The 17,019-nt window shown below is 39.0% G+C and overlaps 1 protein-coding gene across 23 annotated transcripts in view; it reads left to right on the top strand.

Moving 5' to 3' along the window:
• Nucleotides 1-17,019, top strand: part of ZMYND11 (zinc finger MYND-type containing 11) — a 99,197-nt gene that overhangs the window by 36,085 nt on the left and 46,093 nt on the right. For 20 of the 23 annotated variants that reach the window (XM_020779699.3, XM_020779692.3, XM_020779701.3 and 17 more), the window contains one exon: nucleotides 6,539-6,673. The exons of the other annotated variants lie outside the window; for them this stretch is intronic. In XM_020779699.3, coding sequence (XP_020635358.1) covers nucleotides 6,558-6,673 — 116 coding nt within the window. In that variant the 5' untranslated portion in view covers nucleotides 6,539-6,557. The remainder of the gene's footprint in view (nucleotides 1-6,538; nucleotides 6,674-17,019) is intronic. 23 annotated transcript variants of the gene reach the window in all.

The following is a 17,019-nucleotide window of genomic DNA, read 5'->3' on the forward strand; positions in this document are numbered from 1 at the left end:
TGAGGTCACTTGAAGAGGGTGATCTGTCTGGACTCTTCTTTTAACCACCCACCGCTGGACGGAGATTGGGCCAGACACCCTTGTTGTGGGACAATCTGCGGTCCGGAGCACTCCGATGAGGAAGCCCACCGACCAGGAACGTTTTGGGCCGGCCCCTCAGTGAATCCTGACAGTTCCAAAACAGAATTGTTTTCCTCATGATATGGACAGTTACCTGATATCAGTTGTTTTTAACCAGTAGAAGATGTTATAGATTCACCTAATACTAAACTAAATAAACCTGTTAATGTTCAAAAAGAGACTCAGTTGTCATTTCCTGCCAAAAAGAAGGAACTGCTCCAGATCTTTAATGAACCCATTCACACCAGACTCTCTGGGTCCTTTCATTTAGGCCGCCTCCCTTGCACACGGGGTAGCTGTGAAGTCCATTTTTATCCACAGCTGAGCCATGAGATGCTCCAGTTTATTACATATGTAATCTGTTGATTTCTCTCTGTGAATATTCTGTCTCTATGACTTTAATACTGTAGTTCTCATGTAAAGTCGTATTAAAAGCGAATCAATGCATTTCAGGCCCTGCCTCCCGAGTAAAAGTATATAGGCATTGTGTTTCCTTATTTCCAGTTAAAACTGCTCATTTCACTCAGATTGCAGGAAGCCTCCTTTGAAACTGAATCAAAGTTCACACAAGCAAATGTATTGCTGCAGTTGTTTAACTCTCACTCCAAATTATACCCCAGTTACGCTGCAATGTTTAGTGGCTGCGGGGCTAAGTCCAGTTGTCTTGTTCCTCTTGGTTTCACATTAAGCTGAGAAGTTACCTCCCACGTGACTGTATCAGTTCAGGCTAAAGCACTGTTTAGTGACTCAGTTAAGGAAAACATTATTTACATCTTCATTTGTGTCTTACTCTGAAATATTCTGGTTGTTGTGGGTTTTTCGGGCTCTTTGGCCCTGTTCTGAAGGTTGTTCTTCCTAGGAAGAACAACCTTCAGAACAGGGCCAAAGAGCCCGAAAAACCATTAAAGCCTTCGTGAATACTCTGAAATATTCGCTTTCTTTGTTTCTCCCCAGAGTATTGATATTGCAAGAGCCTTCTTCCTAGAGTACAGTGGTGCCTTGCTTAACAACGATAATCTGTTCTAGGAAAATCTCCATTAAGTGAAAACATCGTAAAGCGAAATAAAAAACTGCATTGAAACCTGTTCAAAGCATTCCTATGGGGTAAAAACTCACCGTCCAGTGAAGATCTTCCATACGGCAGCCATTTTCGCTGCCTGTATAGCGAGGAATCTTTCCCTAAACACAGCAGGGAGCCATTTTAATTACCTGGTTTTAATTACAGGGAACCGATCATCGCAAAGCGAAATTCCCCCATAGGGAACATCGCAAAGCGATCGCTTTTGCGATCGCAAAAAATGTGTCGCAAAGCGATTTCGTCGTAAAATGAAGCGATCACTATGCGAGGCACCACTGTACTACTTCAGAGGCATGTGTTAATGTGATAGTTGAAAGTACAACGAGAGACCTGATAACAGGTTTCAGGGGAATCCATATGGAGAAGCGATTTGAACATGGTGCGCCATGCCTCTCCTCAGAGGAAATTATTACAACAGAATCAGCCATTTGGCTGTAATTGTTTACAGATTTTACTTGGAAGAAGGACCAGTTGAACACAGTAAACTTGCATAGTATGGGCATGTAAGTCGGCCTTCCTTCAAAAGCAAGCTATTAGTGTCATCATTCCCTTTATTCCAAAATCAAAGGGCTGTTTCCAGTAGAAACAGAGGGAGTTTGGCAGCCACATGCCAATTTTTTCCTTAAATATTACTGTTCATCTTGAATTCCTTATCGTTCTCTCGTCTGAAGATTTGCCAGTACTTTAAATATAGACTAAATAGATGTTGGTCATCTTTTACTTAGAAATGTGTGTGTGCGGCCAATATCCAGCAGTCAAAACTGGTGACTTCTATCATAGTAAAATGAAATTGGTATCATGTCTACACCAGAAATTTCTCAGAATATAATAAAGGTTTATTCTTTATTGTAAAAGCTTTTGGATAGGAGAATGGGTACAGTAATGGTTTAAAACATGTGCAGTAATGACTTAAAACATGGCAGAAATATTTTCAGGAGAGTGCAGCTTACGGTTGAAAATTCTTGTGGAACTTTAGTGACAAAGTTTTTATCTGGCTAAGGTTTTGACGACTGCAGTTCAGTTCTTCAGATGTGGGTGGCAGTCCGCAAACCTTATATCGAATTAAGTTTAAATCTTTAAGCTGCCACAAAGCTTTTTGTTGTTTTTGCTTCAGCAAACTGAATAATTTCTAGAGGAAACGTGAAGAAATGTGACAGGACTGGGGAAATGTAATTCTAATGGCAGAAATAAATAAGTCAATAAAAATGTGACTTTTGGACAGTTTCCTTCACTTCCCATAGGTCTTTCACAAGCTCTAATTACCCCTATGGAACGGTGACACTCTCAGATCTGCCCGCACACTGTTCTTCTTTGGTTAGGCACTGGGCCTCCTGCTGCCTCTGCTTTTTCCAGCTGCCACAACTGCGCGGCTATGGGCTGTGGGTTCCCTGGGCTGAGCCTTGTATTGTTGTTGTCTCAGGTCTCAATATTCTCCCCAGTAGCTGGGCCACAAAGGGGGTTGAGGGTTATAGTGTCTTTCTGCTTTGACATTTGGTATTGTAAACTGTACTAAGACCCTGATCCTGGGGGTCTTCTTTATGTACTTCCAGTTGCCCAGGGACTATAGTTCTTCAGAAGGGTGCTAACCCACCTGAACATCTTTTAATCTATCTCCCTAGGCCCCTTCTTCTTCCACCTCTTCCACAAACGTATCAGGAACAGATTCTGTTCCTTGGCTAGTCTCTTCCCCTCTTTCTCTAAAGCCTCTCTTATATCCCCCAGCTACCAGGGAACTTCCTCCTCCTCCTCTAGGAGGCACTCTTTCTCATCCGAATTCCCTGGTAGTGCCTGCTCTCTTGGGATCTCTGTCTGGGTTCCAGACTCCCAGACCTGGGTTCTCTGTCCCTAGGTCCATCTGGCACTCATTTGGCCCAGAGTGAGTCGCTCCGGTCTATCAGGGAGCTGCTTGTCACCAGGTCCTCAGCGTCAGGGAGAAGGTGAGACCACCTACCCACCAGGCCACCGGTGCTGTGGTCATCCTCCTCACATATAGGCATGGGGTTTGTTTTTTAAAAAGTGCACCCAGGCCTCTAGTACAAAGGTAGCTTATTGTGACATTCAAATCTTGGATCTTGGTTTATTGTTTCCAAAGAAGCCAGGATAGTAGCTCAGCAACAATGCCCAAACCCAGGTTCCAAATAGGCAGTTGTTTTTTGCTTATCATGCAAAAGGAGTGATTGGACGGTTTGCTTTGCGTTTTTACTATGAAACCGGAGAACTTGTGATTTCTGATTATGTGGAAATATGGCTCCTGCCCAGTTTCTATCAGTTGATATTCTCTGTGTTGTAGCTCATTGAAATAAGGATAGGCTGTATTCATACTGTGGAATTGTTATTTTTTTAAAATAATCCTCTCATTTTATATGAGCACTATTACATCAGGGGAGGGGATTCATTTTCTAAGCCTCATCTAAATTACATGCAGTATATGTTAAGGCTGTTGATCAACTGCTTCTTACTATGAAAGCGGCAGCATGATAAGAAAGTTATGTAGTGATCAAAATGCAATGTTAATCTTTTTAAAAGGGGGGATTCTGGCCTGTAACGACAACATAGTCGCTTGATAGCATATCTGTTGCTTTTGCCTGCTGCTTCTGGAAATTTTTATAAACAATGCCAGCTGCTCGTTACGATTTTGCTCCTTGTTAGTTGGATAGGCAAATGGCTGCATAGCACCTCGGCATGGGTAGAAATGGACAACTAGCTGAAAATGATAGGGCTCTGTCAAATCATTTGTATAATTTCTGAGGTTTTTTGGGGCAAGGGGAGGAATGCAAAAGTGTGTGTGTGTGTGTGTGTGTGTGTGTGTGTGAGAGAGAGAGAGAGAGAGAGAGAGAGAGAGAGAGAGAGAATTACATATTTAAAGTAGACATTGCGTTGTCGTCAATATCATTATTCCTTATCAATAATGTAACTATGTTCCAGGTAGTGTATACGTTGTCTTGGGAGTCAAATGCAGGTGTTCTCCATCTGATTCCCCATTCTGATTGCATTAAAACGTGACAATATTCTATGCTTTAACTATTACATTAATTCTTCAATCATGGGCTCATGTGTTCCAGCCTTCCCTCTCCTCCCCAAGCTTGGCTGCATTAATGAGTTAAACCACTGGTTCTTAACCTTGGGTTACTCAGGAGTTTTGGACTGCAACTCCCAGAAGCCTTCACCAACAACTGTGCTGGCTGGGGTTTCTGGGAGTTGCAGTTCAAAAAACATCCGAGTAACAAAGGTTAAGAACCACTGAGTTAAACTAGCTTTTATTTATTAACTCCACTTTAGCTTCAAACTGGTTTGAAGTCAGCTTATTTCAGTAAACAGTTGATACTAACCAGTTGATACAAAGCTTTAGAGTTTTGTATGTAATTCTAAATTGTGGCCAGTTAGAACTGAGAAACAACTCTTTCAATCTCTTCCTCCTCAAGGAGATGACTTGGAGGTAACTCTACTTACTCTCAAGCTACTGGGCCGCAATGGCCTTTATAAAGCACTCTGAAGTTGTATAGAATTGAGGGCCAACCAAGACACTCCTTTTAACTATACTATTTTCTTCCTGGTTTCAGTTTTTTTTCCTGCTGTTGTATATTTTGGGAATACAAAAGAAAACACACAAAAATCCCATCCTGAGTTTATGACTATGTCTAGTTTGGATTTCTACCTGTAGATGGTTTTGGATGAATGGAAGATCTAGTTTAAATAGCGCAAATGAGAGACATTGTGAATGCCATTCTAATGACAAGTACTTATCTTGGCTTCTGCTAGGTTTGAGGAAAACGTACGGTAGTATTTTGGTGGGACCAGAATGAGAAAATCTCAGTTGATCAAGAATAGGGTTCCTGTATGAGGGAATTTTCTTACCGCTGCTGCTAGAGGAAATGCTTACAGATTATTTTGAAAGATAGTAGGAACTGGCAAGGAAGCGACATGTGGGGAAGTAGTGGTGATTTTTCTGCTTCTTAATTTTTGCTTCGGGTCAGCCAATGACTGGAAGATGTCAATGCCACTCTTTTCCTGCCAGCTGTTCAGACTCTGAGAATTTTAAACAGGGAGTGAAGAACTCCTATCTCCGTCTCCAGAAGACTGTTTAAATCAAGGCTGTACAATGTTGGGTAGTAGCTAGTACTAAGTTGCTGAGGGTAGTTACTAGGTCACATTAAAGACCCACTGAACAGTTTCAGGAGAATGACCAAGGTATGGAATGTTGTTGTGGACATCTTTTTGTTATGTTATGTGCCACGAAGTCACATCCAACTTCTAGTGACCTTAACAGGGTTTTCAAGGTAAGTGAAATATTTAAGTGGTTTTACCAGTGAGGTACCATTCTGTGAGTTTCCATAGCTAAGTGGGGGTTGAAACCCAGGTATCCTGAGTCATCAAGTCTATCCAATACACTACATTGGGTACCTACTTGTTAGTCCTTATAAAACAGGCATAAACGTCTACTTCTATGGATTCTTTGTGTCTAAGCCATAGACCTTTGGGGACAGGGTTGTTGTGTTTTTGGTGCCCCTCACATTCTTTTGGCATTGCATTTCCCCCTCTAGGAATTGCTTCCTTCCTCTAATGTTGGTGTGTAAGTGCTGCGTGGTTGCCTGTAATGTAGCAAGCTCCCGGCTGCTTGTGTTATGGATGATGAAACAGTTATTTCTTTTGAATGAGGCACGGAAACAGACTGTGGGAAATCCTGATTTCTCTGCAATATAATACTCAGGTTTCCTTATTTTACTATGGCTGTTTCAAAATATTCACTTGCTGACTGATGATTTTGGTGAAACTGTTATATAAAGAAAGAGAGGGTTTAGTGAAACATCTGACAGCCTATAGAATGCATTCAGTTTTTTTCCACTTTGGAGAAAACTTCAAGAATCGAATTTTGTCTGACCCCTGTTTCCCCATTAAACGTCAAGTCACAATATGAGAAAAAGATTCCCTGCATTTTCTCTTGTAATGTAAGGAATACAGATATTCTGCACTTTATTATATTGCATTTTGTACACATTTGTATGTTGTTGCATGTTTCAGCTCTTTAACCTTGCATTGCTAAATGCTAGATGGCACCAGCCTTACTATGGGCTCAACTGTTTCTGAGAAGGGTCAGTTCATGTGGCAAAAATAGCGTAGAGACTATGAGGAATAAAGAGGTCCCTCTGTATGCAGCAGTTGGCTGCCTATATAGCAAAGTACGTACCCACACAAGTGCTGTTTCTTAGGGCTTTAACAATGATGTATAAATCAGTTTGCTGTAGTAGATATACTTTCCAGTGTACTCTCATTTGTGGCAGGTGCGAGATAGTAATCATAATATCCATTTTATAATTAATGATTGTTATTTCTCTGCTGCAGCTAAACAGGTAAAGAGGTCATGGCACGCTTAACAAAACGGCGGCAGGCAGATACGAAAGCTATCCAGCATCTTTGGGCGGCTATAGAGATCATCCGAAATCAGAAGCAAATTGCTAATATTGACCGCATTACAAAGTAAGTGTTATTTAACTTATACTAATAAAAATATTATGAGAAAAAAAATACATATCGGCAGTGATAATGGTGTAGCACAGAAATGTTTTCCCCCCTCTCACAAATAATAATAACCCATGTATTCTTGTTTTACTTTGTTGAACCTTTGGGCTGGGTACAGAGCCAGGAGAAAGAAAACAATTGGTTAATTTGGATTTAGCCTGTAGTCCTGACTTTAGGCCAGTCTCCTGCAGTCAACAGCATCTGGCACGACAGAGGAAAGTGCCAAAGTTTTCCTGTTAAATGCAAAGTGAGAGCCCCAATACAGCGATGGTGTATTTGGAGTGTTCTGGTGTTTTCCAGCTTTGCCTTGGAGAAGATGCATCTTACGATTTTTCAGTGTGTGGAAATAGCTCAATTGTGAGGAAATTTTATTTGCTGTTTCTATGTCCATACTGAACTCCTCTCATCCTGCTCTGCAGTATGATTAAATTATCCAACTGTGAGTGGAGATGGATCCAGGTTCACATCCCAACTCAACCATGAAGCTCCATGTGAGATCTTGGGCTAGGCATTATCTCTCAGTGAATGCATCTCACATGTTCTGGGGGTAAAATGGTTGGGGAAAGAAGAATGAATTCTCTGGAGAAAACAGGTGGACACCCTGACTCTGAGCCACTGCATTTTCTTTTTTCCTGTAGTAAGGAGAGTGGTTTAGATGTTTCATTTTCATATTTTGTGATAAACTTTTGTTTGTCATTCTGTTCAAACCAGGAAAATTATAGTGTGCCTAAACACACTCTGCAAGGAGGACAAGCCTATTTGTGATATTGATTGCTGTGGTTTTCTTTATTAATAATTGTGTATTTACTGTTTTTAATCTTTTAAACATTGTCCTTTTAATCATGTAAGCTGCCTTGGATCCTTTTAAGGAGAAGGTGGAGTAAAAATGTTTTCAATAAATAAGCAAACAAAAAGGTGCTTTCTACCAACTACAGAATGCTAGCTTTGCCAGCTGGCAAAATAGTTTATGACCAACCTGGAACGGAAACGTCTAATCTCTTCATTTATCAGCAGTGAACGGGAAGTTGTCAAGCCATGTCTCTATGTAGTCATAGGCTGGAGTGTGAAAAACCCAGAACCCCTGTCTTAAACAAACAATGGATTCCTTTTCTAGTTCATTGAGACAGAAGCACATAAACATGGCAGTTCTGCTTGGGTTCATGAGTTGTGTGTGCTGTTGCTGTAAACAGGAGTGACTCTGCTCCAGAATGCTTCTTGTCCATAGTACACCCAGGTTCCTGCAGTTCCTTGCTTATAGTGCCCTGGGTTGCTCTGTGAGTTGTACCGTGTGTGTCATCTGTTAGGGAGAGATTTGACATCTGCATGCCTGTTCCAAAGCCAGCCGTTATTGCACAGCCCTCTCTGCTCTAGGGAGTCACTTCTTTTCATGTTTTGCAGTGTGTGAAATTATTGTGCCATTTAGGTGATAAAACTGGTATTGGCTGGGGCTTCTCCTGCTCACAGGAAGCTCGTAGTACAATGAATTCATTACGGAAGCTGGAGGCGCCTCTTTGAGCAAATAGCATATTGCATAGGCAGGCCGTGGTCATTGACTGAAATGGGCAGGGATACTAAGATAGAAACATCAGCTTGTCCAGACAGGTGTCTGTTAAACAGTTCATCGTGCCTTTCTGTGTAGGTTAAAATCTAAAAATCTGACGATAACAGCCTTGCAGTTAGCTGGCTATATCAAATGCTTTCCAGGTGAGCAGATTGTCAAGACAACTGTTTAACAGAGAGGGAAATGTAAGGGAGCTAGTGATTGTTTTGTCAGTCGATATACTTTTTATTTATTTATCTGCCAGGTTAAATTAAATTCAATTCTTAAGAAGATTACAGAAAGGTCAAGGATCTACTGATACAAGGCAGGATTGCATGATAAACTGTGAAGTTTTGCAGCCTATGCAACTGAAGTACATTCATTTTGCTGAAAGAAAAGTCCTGCCTCGCTTTTTCTTTTATCACACAAAAGCAATATATCTGGAGAAGGCAGACACGTGTATACATCATGAGCTCTTTCTATATGAGACAGAATGTCAATTTCCTTGTGTGAAGCGCCAGATTTTGCCATCTCTAACCTGGCTTCAGAGGCATCCAAAACCCGGCATACATGTATTGTATAGTCTATGGCCCCCAGGGTGACTAAAAATCAAATTGATTCAAATCACAATTTAATTTTTTAATCTTTTTTTAAAATTTGATTTAAATCAGATCCACCCTGATGGCTGCTGCTGGTTTTGGCTTTTTTGTGTGCAAGTTGTATAATTATTTTGTTCATAAAACAAAGACTACCCTGAATACTTTAGGGATGTCACTTTGACAACCCATTGGGCCTGTTTGACACTGATTGTATTCACACATGACATGCCTATTTTACTAATAAGCAAAGGGTCTGTGAGTGTTAGAGTTCACTAGGACATCTGCACGGATGTTTCACAGGAGGAGTTGTTTTTAAACTAGTAATATGGCATCCCTCGCTTTCTTGCATTTATTTTTATTAAGGGAAAGAACATCTTATTTCTCTTGAGACAAGGAGTGGCTTAATATTGAATCTAAATGTACATAAGACAGAAAATATCCACAGCCTCGGCTTATTCAAAATGATGGGAATGGTGGTGTGAGAAGCCTGGGTTTATTTTAAGATAATACTGTATATGTGTGGATATACTTGTGTTGCTTAAGGGTAAGTGGATTGGTGAGTTTCTGTACATATTAATAGCAACCAGAACTTCAGCCATCTTCTGCCTTGATATAGATATGTTTGACAGTGTACCCTCCCATTTTCTCAGTTAACAAGAGTGATAGCAATGTGAAGTGGAAATACATATCCAACAGCCTTTAATAAAATTTACGATGTACTTAAAATATAGTATATCTATATAGTATATTTATTTATTTATTTATTTAACTTATATGCTACCCACTCTACCCAAAGGTCTCTGGGCAACCTACAGCAAATAAAATACAACAAAAGATAAAACAAATAAAATACAATTAAAATACTATATATAGTATAGATATAACTTTTCTATATCTAAATATATCTCCATTTTGAATAAGATACTGTACTGGTGTTATTGTGTTGTTTTTATAGTGCGTCACAGTGTAAGGAACAGGCTGATACAGAGATTGCTGCCAGTTAGATATGGTTGATCAGACACTTAAGGAAAATAAGAGCCCTAGTCAGATGTTCTTACCTGACATACATAAAAATGTAAGGGATGGTCATCTAGACACAGCTCCTCCCTTGTGTCTGAGTGACAAAGATGAAGTGGAGAGCATTGTCGCAAAACAAGACCCTGAGTTCCTGAAGTTCTGGTTCTAATGTATCATGACCATACCTACAGGATGCTTTTTGCTTCTGGCTGGACTCTTGCTATGAGTGTTGATAATGGAGGTGAGGTGGGACCAGAACATTACCCTCCTCATGTGTTTAATGATCTCAGAGAAGCATGCCTGAATAGGGTTTTGATGGTTGGCTCTCAAAGGTTGCCTGTTCATCGTACAGTTTCAATGCCCTCTCCAGTCCTCAGGATTGTTGAAACCTCTACTGTGAAGGGAAAAGGGACAAAGCATAGCGTTTCCTGTATGGGACTGGGTCTATTTACTGTATGGGGCCGAGCGTTACAAGACACACATTGTCCCACGGACCTTGTGTTAAAACCATTGTCATACGATAACCTATTTTATTCCTTTGACAAAAAAAGCAAAAGTGAGGAATTCTATTTTGCAGTAGTTCCATAATGGTAAATCACCTTGTTTGCCTTATTGTTTCTAAGATTTCTTTATATTTTTTGTAAGAAATATCTATTTTATTTTATTTTAATTTAATTTAACTTATTATTTATAAAATGTGCTGCTAGAGGAGATCTTTGCAGATACCCTGGACTTCCAGAAAGATGAACAAGTGGGTCCTAGATCAAATCAAGCCTAAGCTATCTCTGTAAGCAAAATTGACAAAACTGACGCTGACGCTGTTCTACTTTGGGACACTATCATGAGAAAGCAAGGTTCTCTGGAAAAGACAGTGATGCTTGGAAAACTTGAAGGCAGGAGGAAAAGAGGAAGGCCAAATATGGGATCGCAAAAACTTCGTCGTCAAGCGGTTTCATCATTTAATGAGGCAATTGTTAAGCGAGGCACCACTGTATAAGGTGACCTCCAAGAAAATACTTTGCGATTTCCCTTGGGGGTCACGACTCTCACGTTGGGAAGGACAGCCCTAAAAGAAGCCACAAGGTTGAGTTTACAAGAGCTGAACAGGCTGTTGGCGACAAGGACATTTTGGAGATTGCTCATTCATTCATGGGTTGCCATAAGTCTGAGGTGGCTTGATGGAACATAACAACAATTTATTATTTATATCATTTCACAAATACATATTTCACAACACAGTCTTATTCACCCCTAGAGATGTATAAATTATATGAGTGTTTCATTTATCTCTACCAAGGAGATGCCACAACTCTCAACTCAAGAGACCATCCTATTTGTGCACGGCGGGGAGTTTCTGTACAGAAAAACAAACATATTAATCTGTTGGAGGCTGGGCTGTAATAAACTCGGCCCCACTATTCACTTGACTAATGAAGCAGAAGGCATAGCATTTTGTGCTGCTGGGATAAATACTTAAGGCAGGAAGGGTGGAAGATGATGACTAGAGGACCTCAGAAATGAAATATTCTTGTGCTGATTTTTGAAATAAATCATTCCGTTAGTAATGATAATCAATTGCTATTATTTTGTTAGTTTGGACTAATTATTCATTTATAATGAACTTGATTGTTATAGAATATTGTTCAGAATGTGGAACTACTGAACTACTTTTAGTTCAGAAATTGGAAAAGAAGGGATATAACAATAAACCTGATTTATTTTGTCATCTTAGTCACTAAAACGAAGCATTGCTATTACTTGCAAATGGCTACTCTATGCAGGTAGGCTCCTGAGGTACAGTATATAATGAGATGGAAACAGAATTATATACTTAGAATATATTTAAATATCCTTTATAATGTTATATGCCACCAAGCACCTTCTGACTTACAGTGGCTTTAGAAATTGCTAGGGTCTTGCAGACTAAAGTCTGTTGCTTCCTTTGTTGAGCCAGTTATTTTCATGTTCAGTCTTCCTCTTTTCCTATTACCTTATGTTTCTCCTAGCATTTGTCTTAGCAAATGTTGTCTTCTCTTGAAATGTCCAAAGTATAACATGAGTTTAGTCCTTTTTTAAAACAATCTTTAACCATTTCTGTTCCTTCTTTGTCATCAATAAAGCTATATAGTTCTTCTGTAATCATGATTTTTGTCTTCTTACTGTTAGACCGTAATCCTGCTTTTAAACCTTTCTTCTTTAGCTTTCCTCAGTAGTCATTTCAAGTTCCTGCTTTTTCCTGAGAGTAATATGGTATCATCTGCGCATCTTAAATTACCGAAGTTATTTTCACCAATTTTCAGTTCTGCTTCATCCAAATCTAATCCAAGTTTCCATAGATAGATAAAATAGGTAGAGGTGAAATCCACCCTTGTTTCCCACTTTTGGTTACTGGAAATAATTCTGCTCCTCTATATTCTGCACTAATTGTACTCTCTTGTGAAGAATATAAAATTATGCATCAGAACAATCAACTGTTGTGGCACATCCATTTCTTTTAGAATGATCTATAATTTTCATGATCTACATGGTTAAAGATTTTGCTGTAAAGTAGAAACAGATTTTCTTCTCAAATTCCTTAGTATTCTCCAGTAGCCAACCTGTAGTTGCAGTACCATTTTTAGTGCCTCTTTCTTTTCTGAGTCCACCTTGAACATCTGGCAGATTTTGTTTCAAATATAGCAGAAGTCTTTGTTGTAAAATCCTGAGCATCACCTCCCTTACATGGAAAATTAATTCCAGGGAAAATGCAATCTTTGGCATCTCCTTTCTTCAAGATAGGAATATTTATTGAATGTTTCTAGTATATGAGCCATTATTTATTTCCATAACTGTTGGCCTTGTTATGATTTCAATAGATTTGGTCTCCGTATCTTGAGAAAGCTCTTTTTGGTATCATTCCATTTCTTCCTGGTGATTTATTTTTTCCAAATGTATTGGGAGAAGCTTCCACTTCAGTTTCTAAAATTTCAGGTTCTTCATTTCTTTGAAGAAATCTGTCATTCTTTATTCTCTTCCTTCAGTGTTTTGGCTGTTTTTGTAGTATATCCACCTTTACCATAACAATGTATATGTTATTGTTTTTTATTTTATTTTTTTATTTTATTAGATTTATACCCCACCCATCTAGACGAATAGTCTACTCTGGCCGGCATTACAAAATTTAAAAACAATAGAACCAATAAACCAAGATGTGAAAATGTAAATATTAAGATACACCAGGAGGGAAAGCCTGCTATTGTATTTGTATTTTATTGCTATTGTAATTTAAATCATATATTATTTAATTTATCTTTTAATATTTAATTTATTGTGTTTTTAAATTGTGTGAATTTTAATATTGTGAGCCACTTTGGGTCCCTTGCTGGGAGAAATGTGGCATATAAATAAAACTACTACTACTACTACTACTACTACTACTACTACTACTACTACTACTACTACTACTACTACTAATAATAATAATAATAATAATAATAATAATAATAATAATAATAATAATAATAACAATAATATGGGAGTGTCTGAGCTTGCATTATACTGTATCTGTCTGCCTGCTGATCTTTTTTATGCACGGGTGAGGAAGTTAATTTGCCTTCTACTAATTTTGTTAATTTATAATCTGCATTTCTAGTGACAGAGCAATATAAGCAAAACTGCTGGATATCTCACTGGCTTAGGTCTGCGTAGCGAGAGATTTTGAGAAGGACTAGACTTGATGATCCATAGGGTTCCTTCCAGCTCTGCAGTTCAAAGGTTGTTGTTGTTGTTGTTGTTCGATAATTAAAAATCACACACACGATAAACATGCCAAAACATGCAGTAAAATCCAAACAAGGCCAAGTGCCACAAAACACACACCAGAGCATACAGAATGAGTGATGAAAAGTTTAGTAACTGCCTCTGTTCTGTCTGCCAGCTGTCCATTTGTGTAGCATTGCAAAGTAAAGGAGGTAGTAGATCTCAAGAAGATCACCACTCTGAAGAAAGGCGAGTATGGCAGAAGAGTTCACTGGGCATAAGTGCTTACGTTCTTTGCATTCATGGGTTGTGTAGGTGGGATAACTGCCTGAGTGACAGGTTAATGACGTGTTTGAGTGGGAATATATAGTGAATTTAATTGCTGGAAGAAGCAACCTTCTCTGCATTAAAATCATTACTTCTGACAGAACTGACCAGATAATGAGCGTTGTGTGGGGTTGCGTGTTGCCTAAGTTATTTAAAGCATGAGCAAACAGGATCTATCAGCAGCTTCTGCAAAAACATCAGGCAGATTTTACTCTCTTTCCATCTGCTATCTTCCTATGCAAGTCTACACATAAACCCCTGTGTTTATCAGTAAATTACTGTTTGTGGTGATTTCATACATAGTCCGGTTGCAGTCCATTTGGTTGCAGGCATGCAGAATGGTTTTAAGTTGGACAAGGGACTCGATGCAAATGGGGTTGTGATTCTCAAAGGATGAGAGAAACCTTGTGAAATGAATAGAACTGTTTCTCTTGAAATAGAACCCATGCTAGTAAGGCTGACAAACTCTTGCTTACACAAGTTTGAGGTTTCCATTTTATTTCACCAATAAAAATAATGTAGGAGTAAAATAATGTATTATGAGTTCTCTGTCCCAATGAAATATAGTACCAGCAGCACTTTGCAGTATAATATGACTTTCTGATTTTACATAAATTCTGGCAGGACTTGATGTTGAGGTTTCTTGCAGAATGCAACTTCCTTTTGGTCTTCCATTCCTCCCCGTGCTGACTGTAGGCTATTGTGATACTGGTGGAGCTCAAATGCTGGCAGTCTTGATTTAGAGCCTACTAATATTTTGTGCTCCATCATAATGTTCTTGGATGACAAGTTACAGAGGTGGAGCTCCACACATGCAGTGAACACACTTCACAAGTCTGCTCTATGTGCAGGTTGGGATTAGGGTTAGGTTTGGATTAATGTAACTCAAACTAGGTTAGGGTTAGGGTTAATCTAATCTGAGATATACAAAGACATGTCCAAGAGTAATGTGTGTATGTGTAGACATATTACCCAGCACTGAAGAAGTTAAGTGATTGCCTTTCTCATTATAGAGATAATCAGGACCCTTTCAGATGCTCAGTAGCAACCTTCAATTACGGTAACTTGTTCAGGGCAAGGGATTTAACATCAACAATAGGGCCTACTCTGGCTGTTTGCAACATCCGTCATACATCTTCAGGCTGGGCAGTGTAGAATTTGCAATAGAAAGAGGAGGTAATGAAAAGTCTCAAAAACATAATGGGCATGTTTGCAGTTATGCAGTGCCTGATCTAAGTAAGAATCATTCAAGGCATGAAAAGTTGACTGTTTTGGGTACTTTAGTGTGTTCGTAAAGGTATTATCCACATTAATTAAGGATTATGCACATAGCCTTTTTTCATTTCTGTTTTATTGTTATCCAGCTTGGGCACTTGTTTTGACAGAATATCAGAATATAAATTTAATAAATTAATCATTGCAGCAAAATACAGGTAACCTGCTATGGAGGATTGTTTAAGAAGATATTCATAAATTCACCCATGTGGATAATGAAACTAAAACAACAGCTGGCATCTTTAGTATTTGTTTGTGTAACAGAAATTCCAGGCAGCCTGGATCACTTTTAATGAAGATGAGTTAGCATTTTAAAGAGTTTAAAACTTAAGCTTTTTCACATAGTTAAGAAACTGAGTTTGAAATCTGATGCAGTTGCCTGTAAGTTCCACTGAATCCATAGTGTCTTACTTCTGAGTAGACAAATGTACAGAATTGCATTACATGTACGGTATGTTAGCTGCTATTTAAAATAGAAGAGATAGGTAAGGTTGCTTACTTTTATCGTATTTTTTTTATTGGGGGGAGGTTATTCTCTTACATAGGAACCCTGCTTACACAACCTTGTAAGCCTTTTAGAAGGCTAAAAGAAAGGCTTTTAGAAAGCTAGAAACCTATCTGCACCAAAAAAAAGTCCCTGACAGAGACACAGAAAGGTATGGGTAGGAGGAACACTCTAGAGATGGGCTGGTTCACTCCAGCAGTTATGTCATTTGGTCACTGGAGAAAGGAGCAAACCAGACCATCGCCATAGCAGACCAAATGGTGGGATAAATGCATGTCTGATCGTACCCTTAGCTATAAACACTAGACTATGCGCCTTGGTCTAAGATTTCCCTCTGGCTTCCTTCTGTGCCCTGTGGGCAGAAAACCTCATCTGGCTGGGTCAGGAATCTAACAAGCAGATTATCAGAAGAACATTTTTATTTCAGTAGAGAGGTCTTCATTTTAGCTATTGGAGATTAGCTTGCTCCAACTCTATGAGGTTATATTGCAGAAGGGTTATTTTAGCTTCCTGTCTGTTTTAAGGATGGTTTGGTGTCTTATGGGAATTAAATCTGTCTCTCTGTCATGTTACTTACCCATCTGCAAACATACAAGCTTTACTGCTCCTGCCTGACTGGAATACAGCCCAAGGAGTGAAATATGCTTCCCAATCTGTTGATTAGAGGCTGAACATGACCATAACACAGATCTTTTTTTAAGCTCCTTTCCTTCAAGGTAAGGTTAATCTGATCTTTCTGGAGAAGGGCAGGGTGGAGTTGCTTTATCTGTGTCTGATATGAACAGAAGTCAGCTCCTTTCATTAATAATGTGTGTAGGAGGTTTCAATAATGAACTTCATCAATTATATAATAAGGGCCTCCATTTTGTATCCAAAACAACTCTGCCTTTCCTCCTTTCTTTTTTCTCCCATCAGTTATTAGAATTTCAAATTGCTCTCCCCAAGCATGGGGACTGTGGTACCAATCATATAAAATATATCCTGCTCCTAAGAGACTTCAGCCGAGTGGAAGAGGGTGAAAATGAACCTCTTTTTAAAGGGTCATCCCCCCCCCCCGGTATTTCATGGCTTTAAAAATGTCTACTGCAGTGGTTGCAATTTTTTTAAACAACTGTTTCCAATTAAAAACAAGCCCTTTCATTTGGATTAATAAGAGAGGAAATTCATATTTATATTCAGCTTAGGTTGTTCTCTCCTTCATGACCTCTGTCCAAATCAATCCTTGGGAGAATCAGTAAAGAGAGAGAAACTTAAACATGTGTGTCCTTGTGAAGAAACTTCTGGATGTCTGTAGTAAACATGG

This window comes from Pogona vitticeps, chromosome 6 (assembly GCF_051106095.1).
Source record: "Pogona vitticeps strain Pit_001003342236 chromosome 6, PviZW2.1, whole genome shotgun sequence".
Classification (NCBI taxonomy): domain Eukaryota; kingdom Metazoa; phylum Chordata; class Lepidosauria; order Squamata; family Agamidae; genus Pogona; species Pogona vitticeps.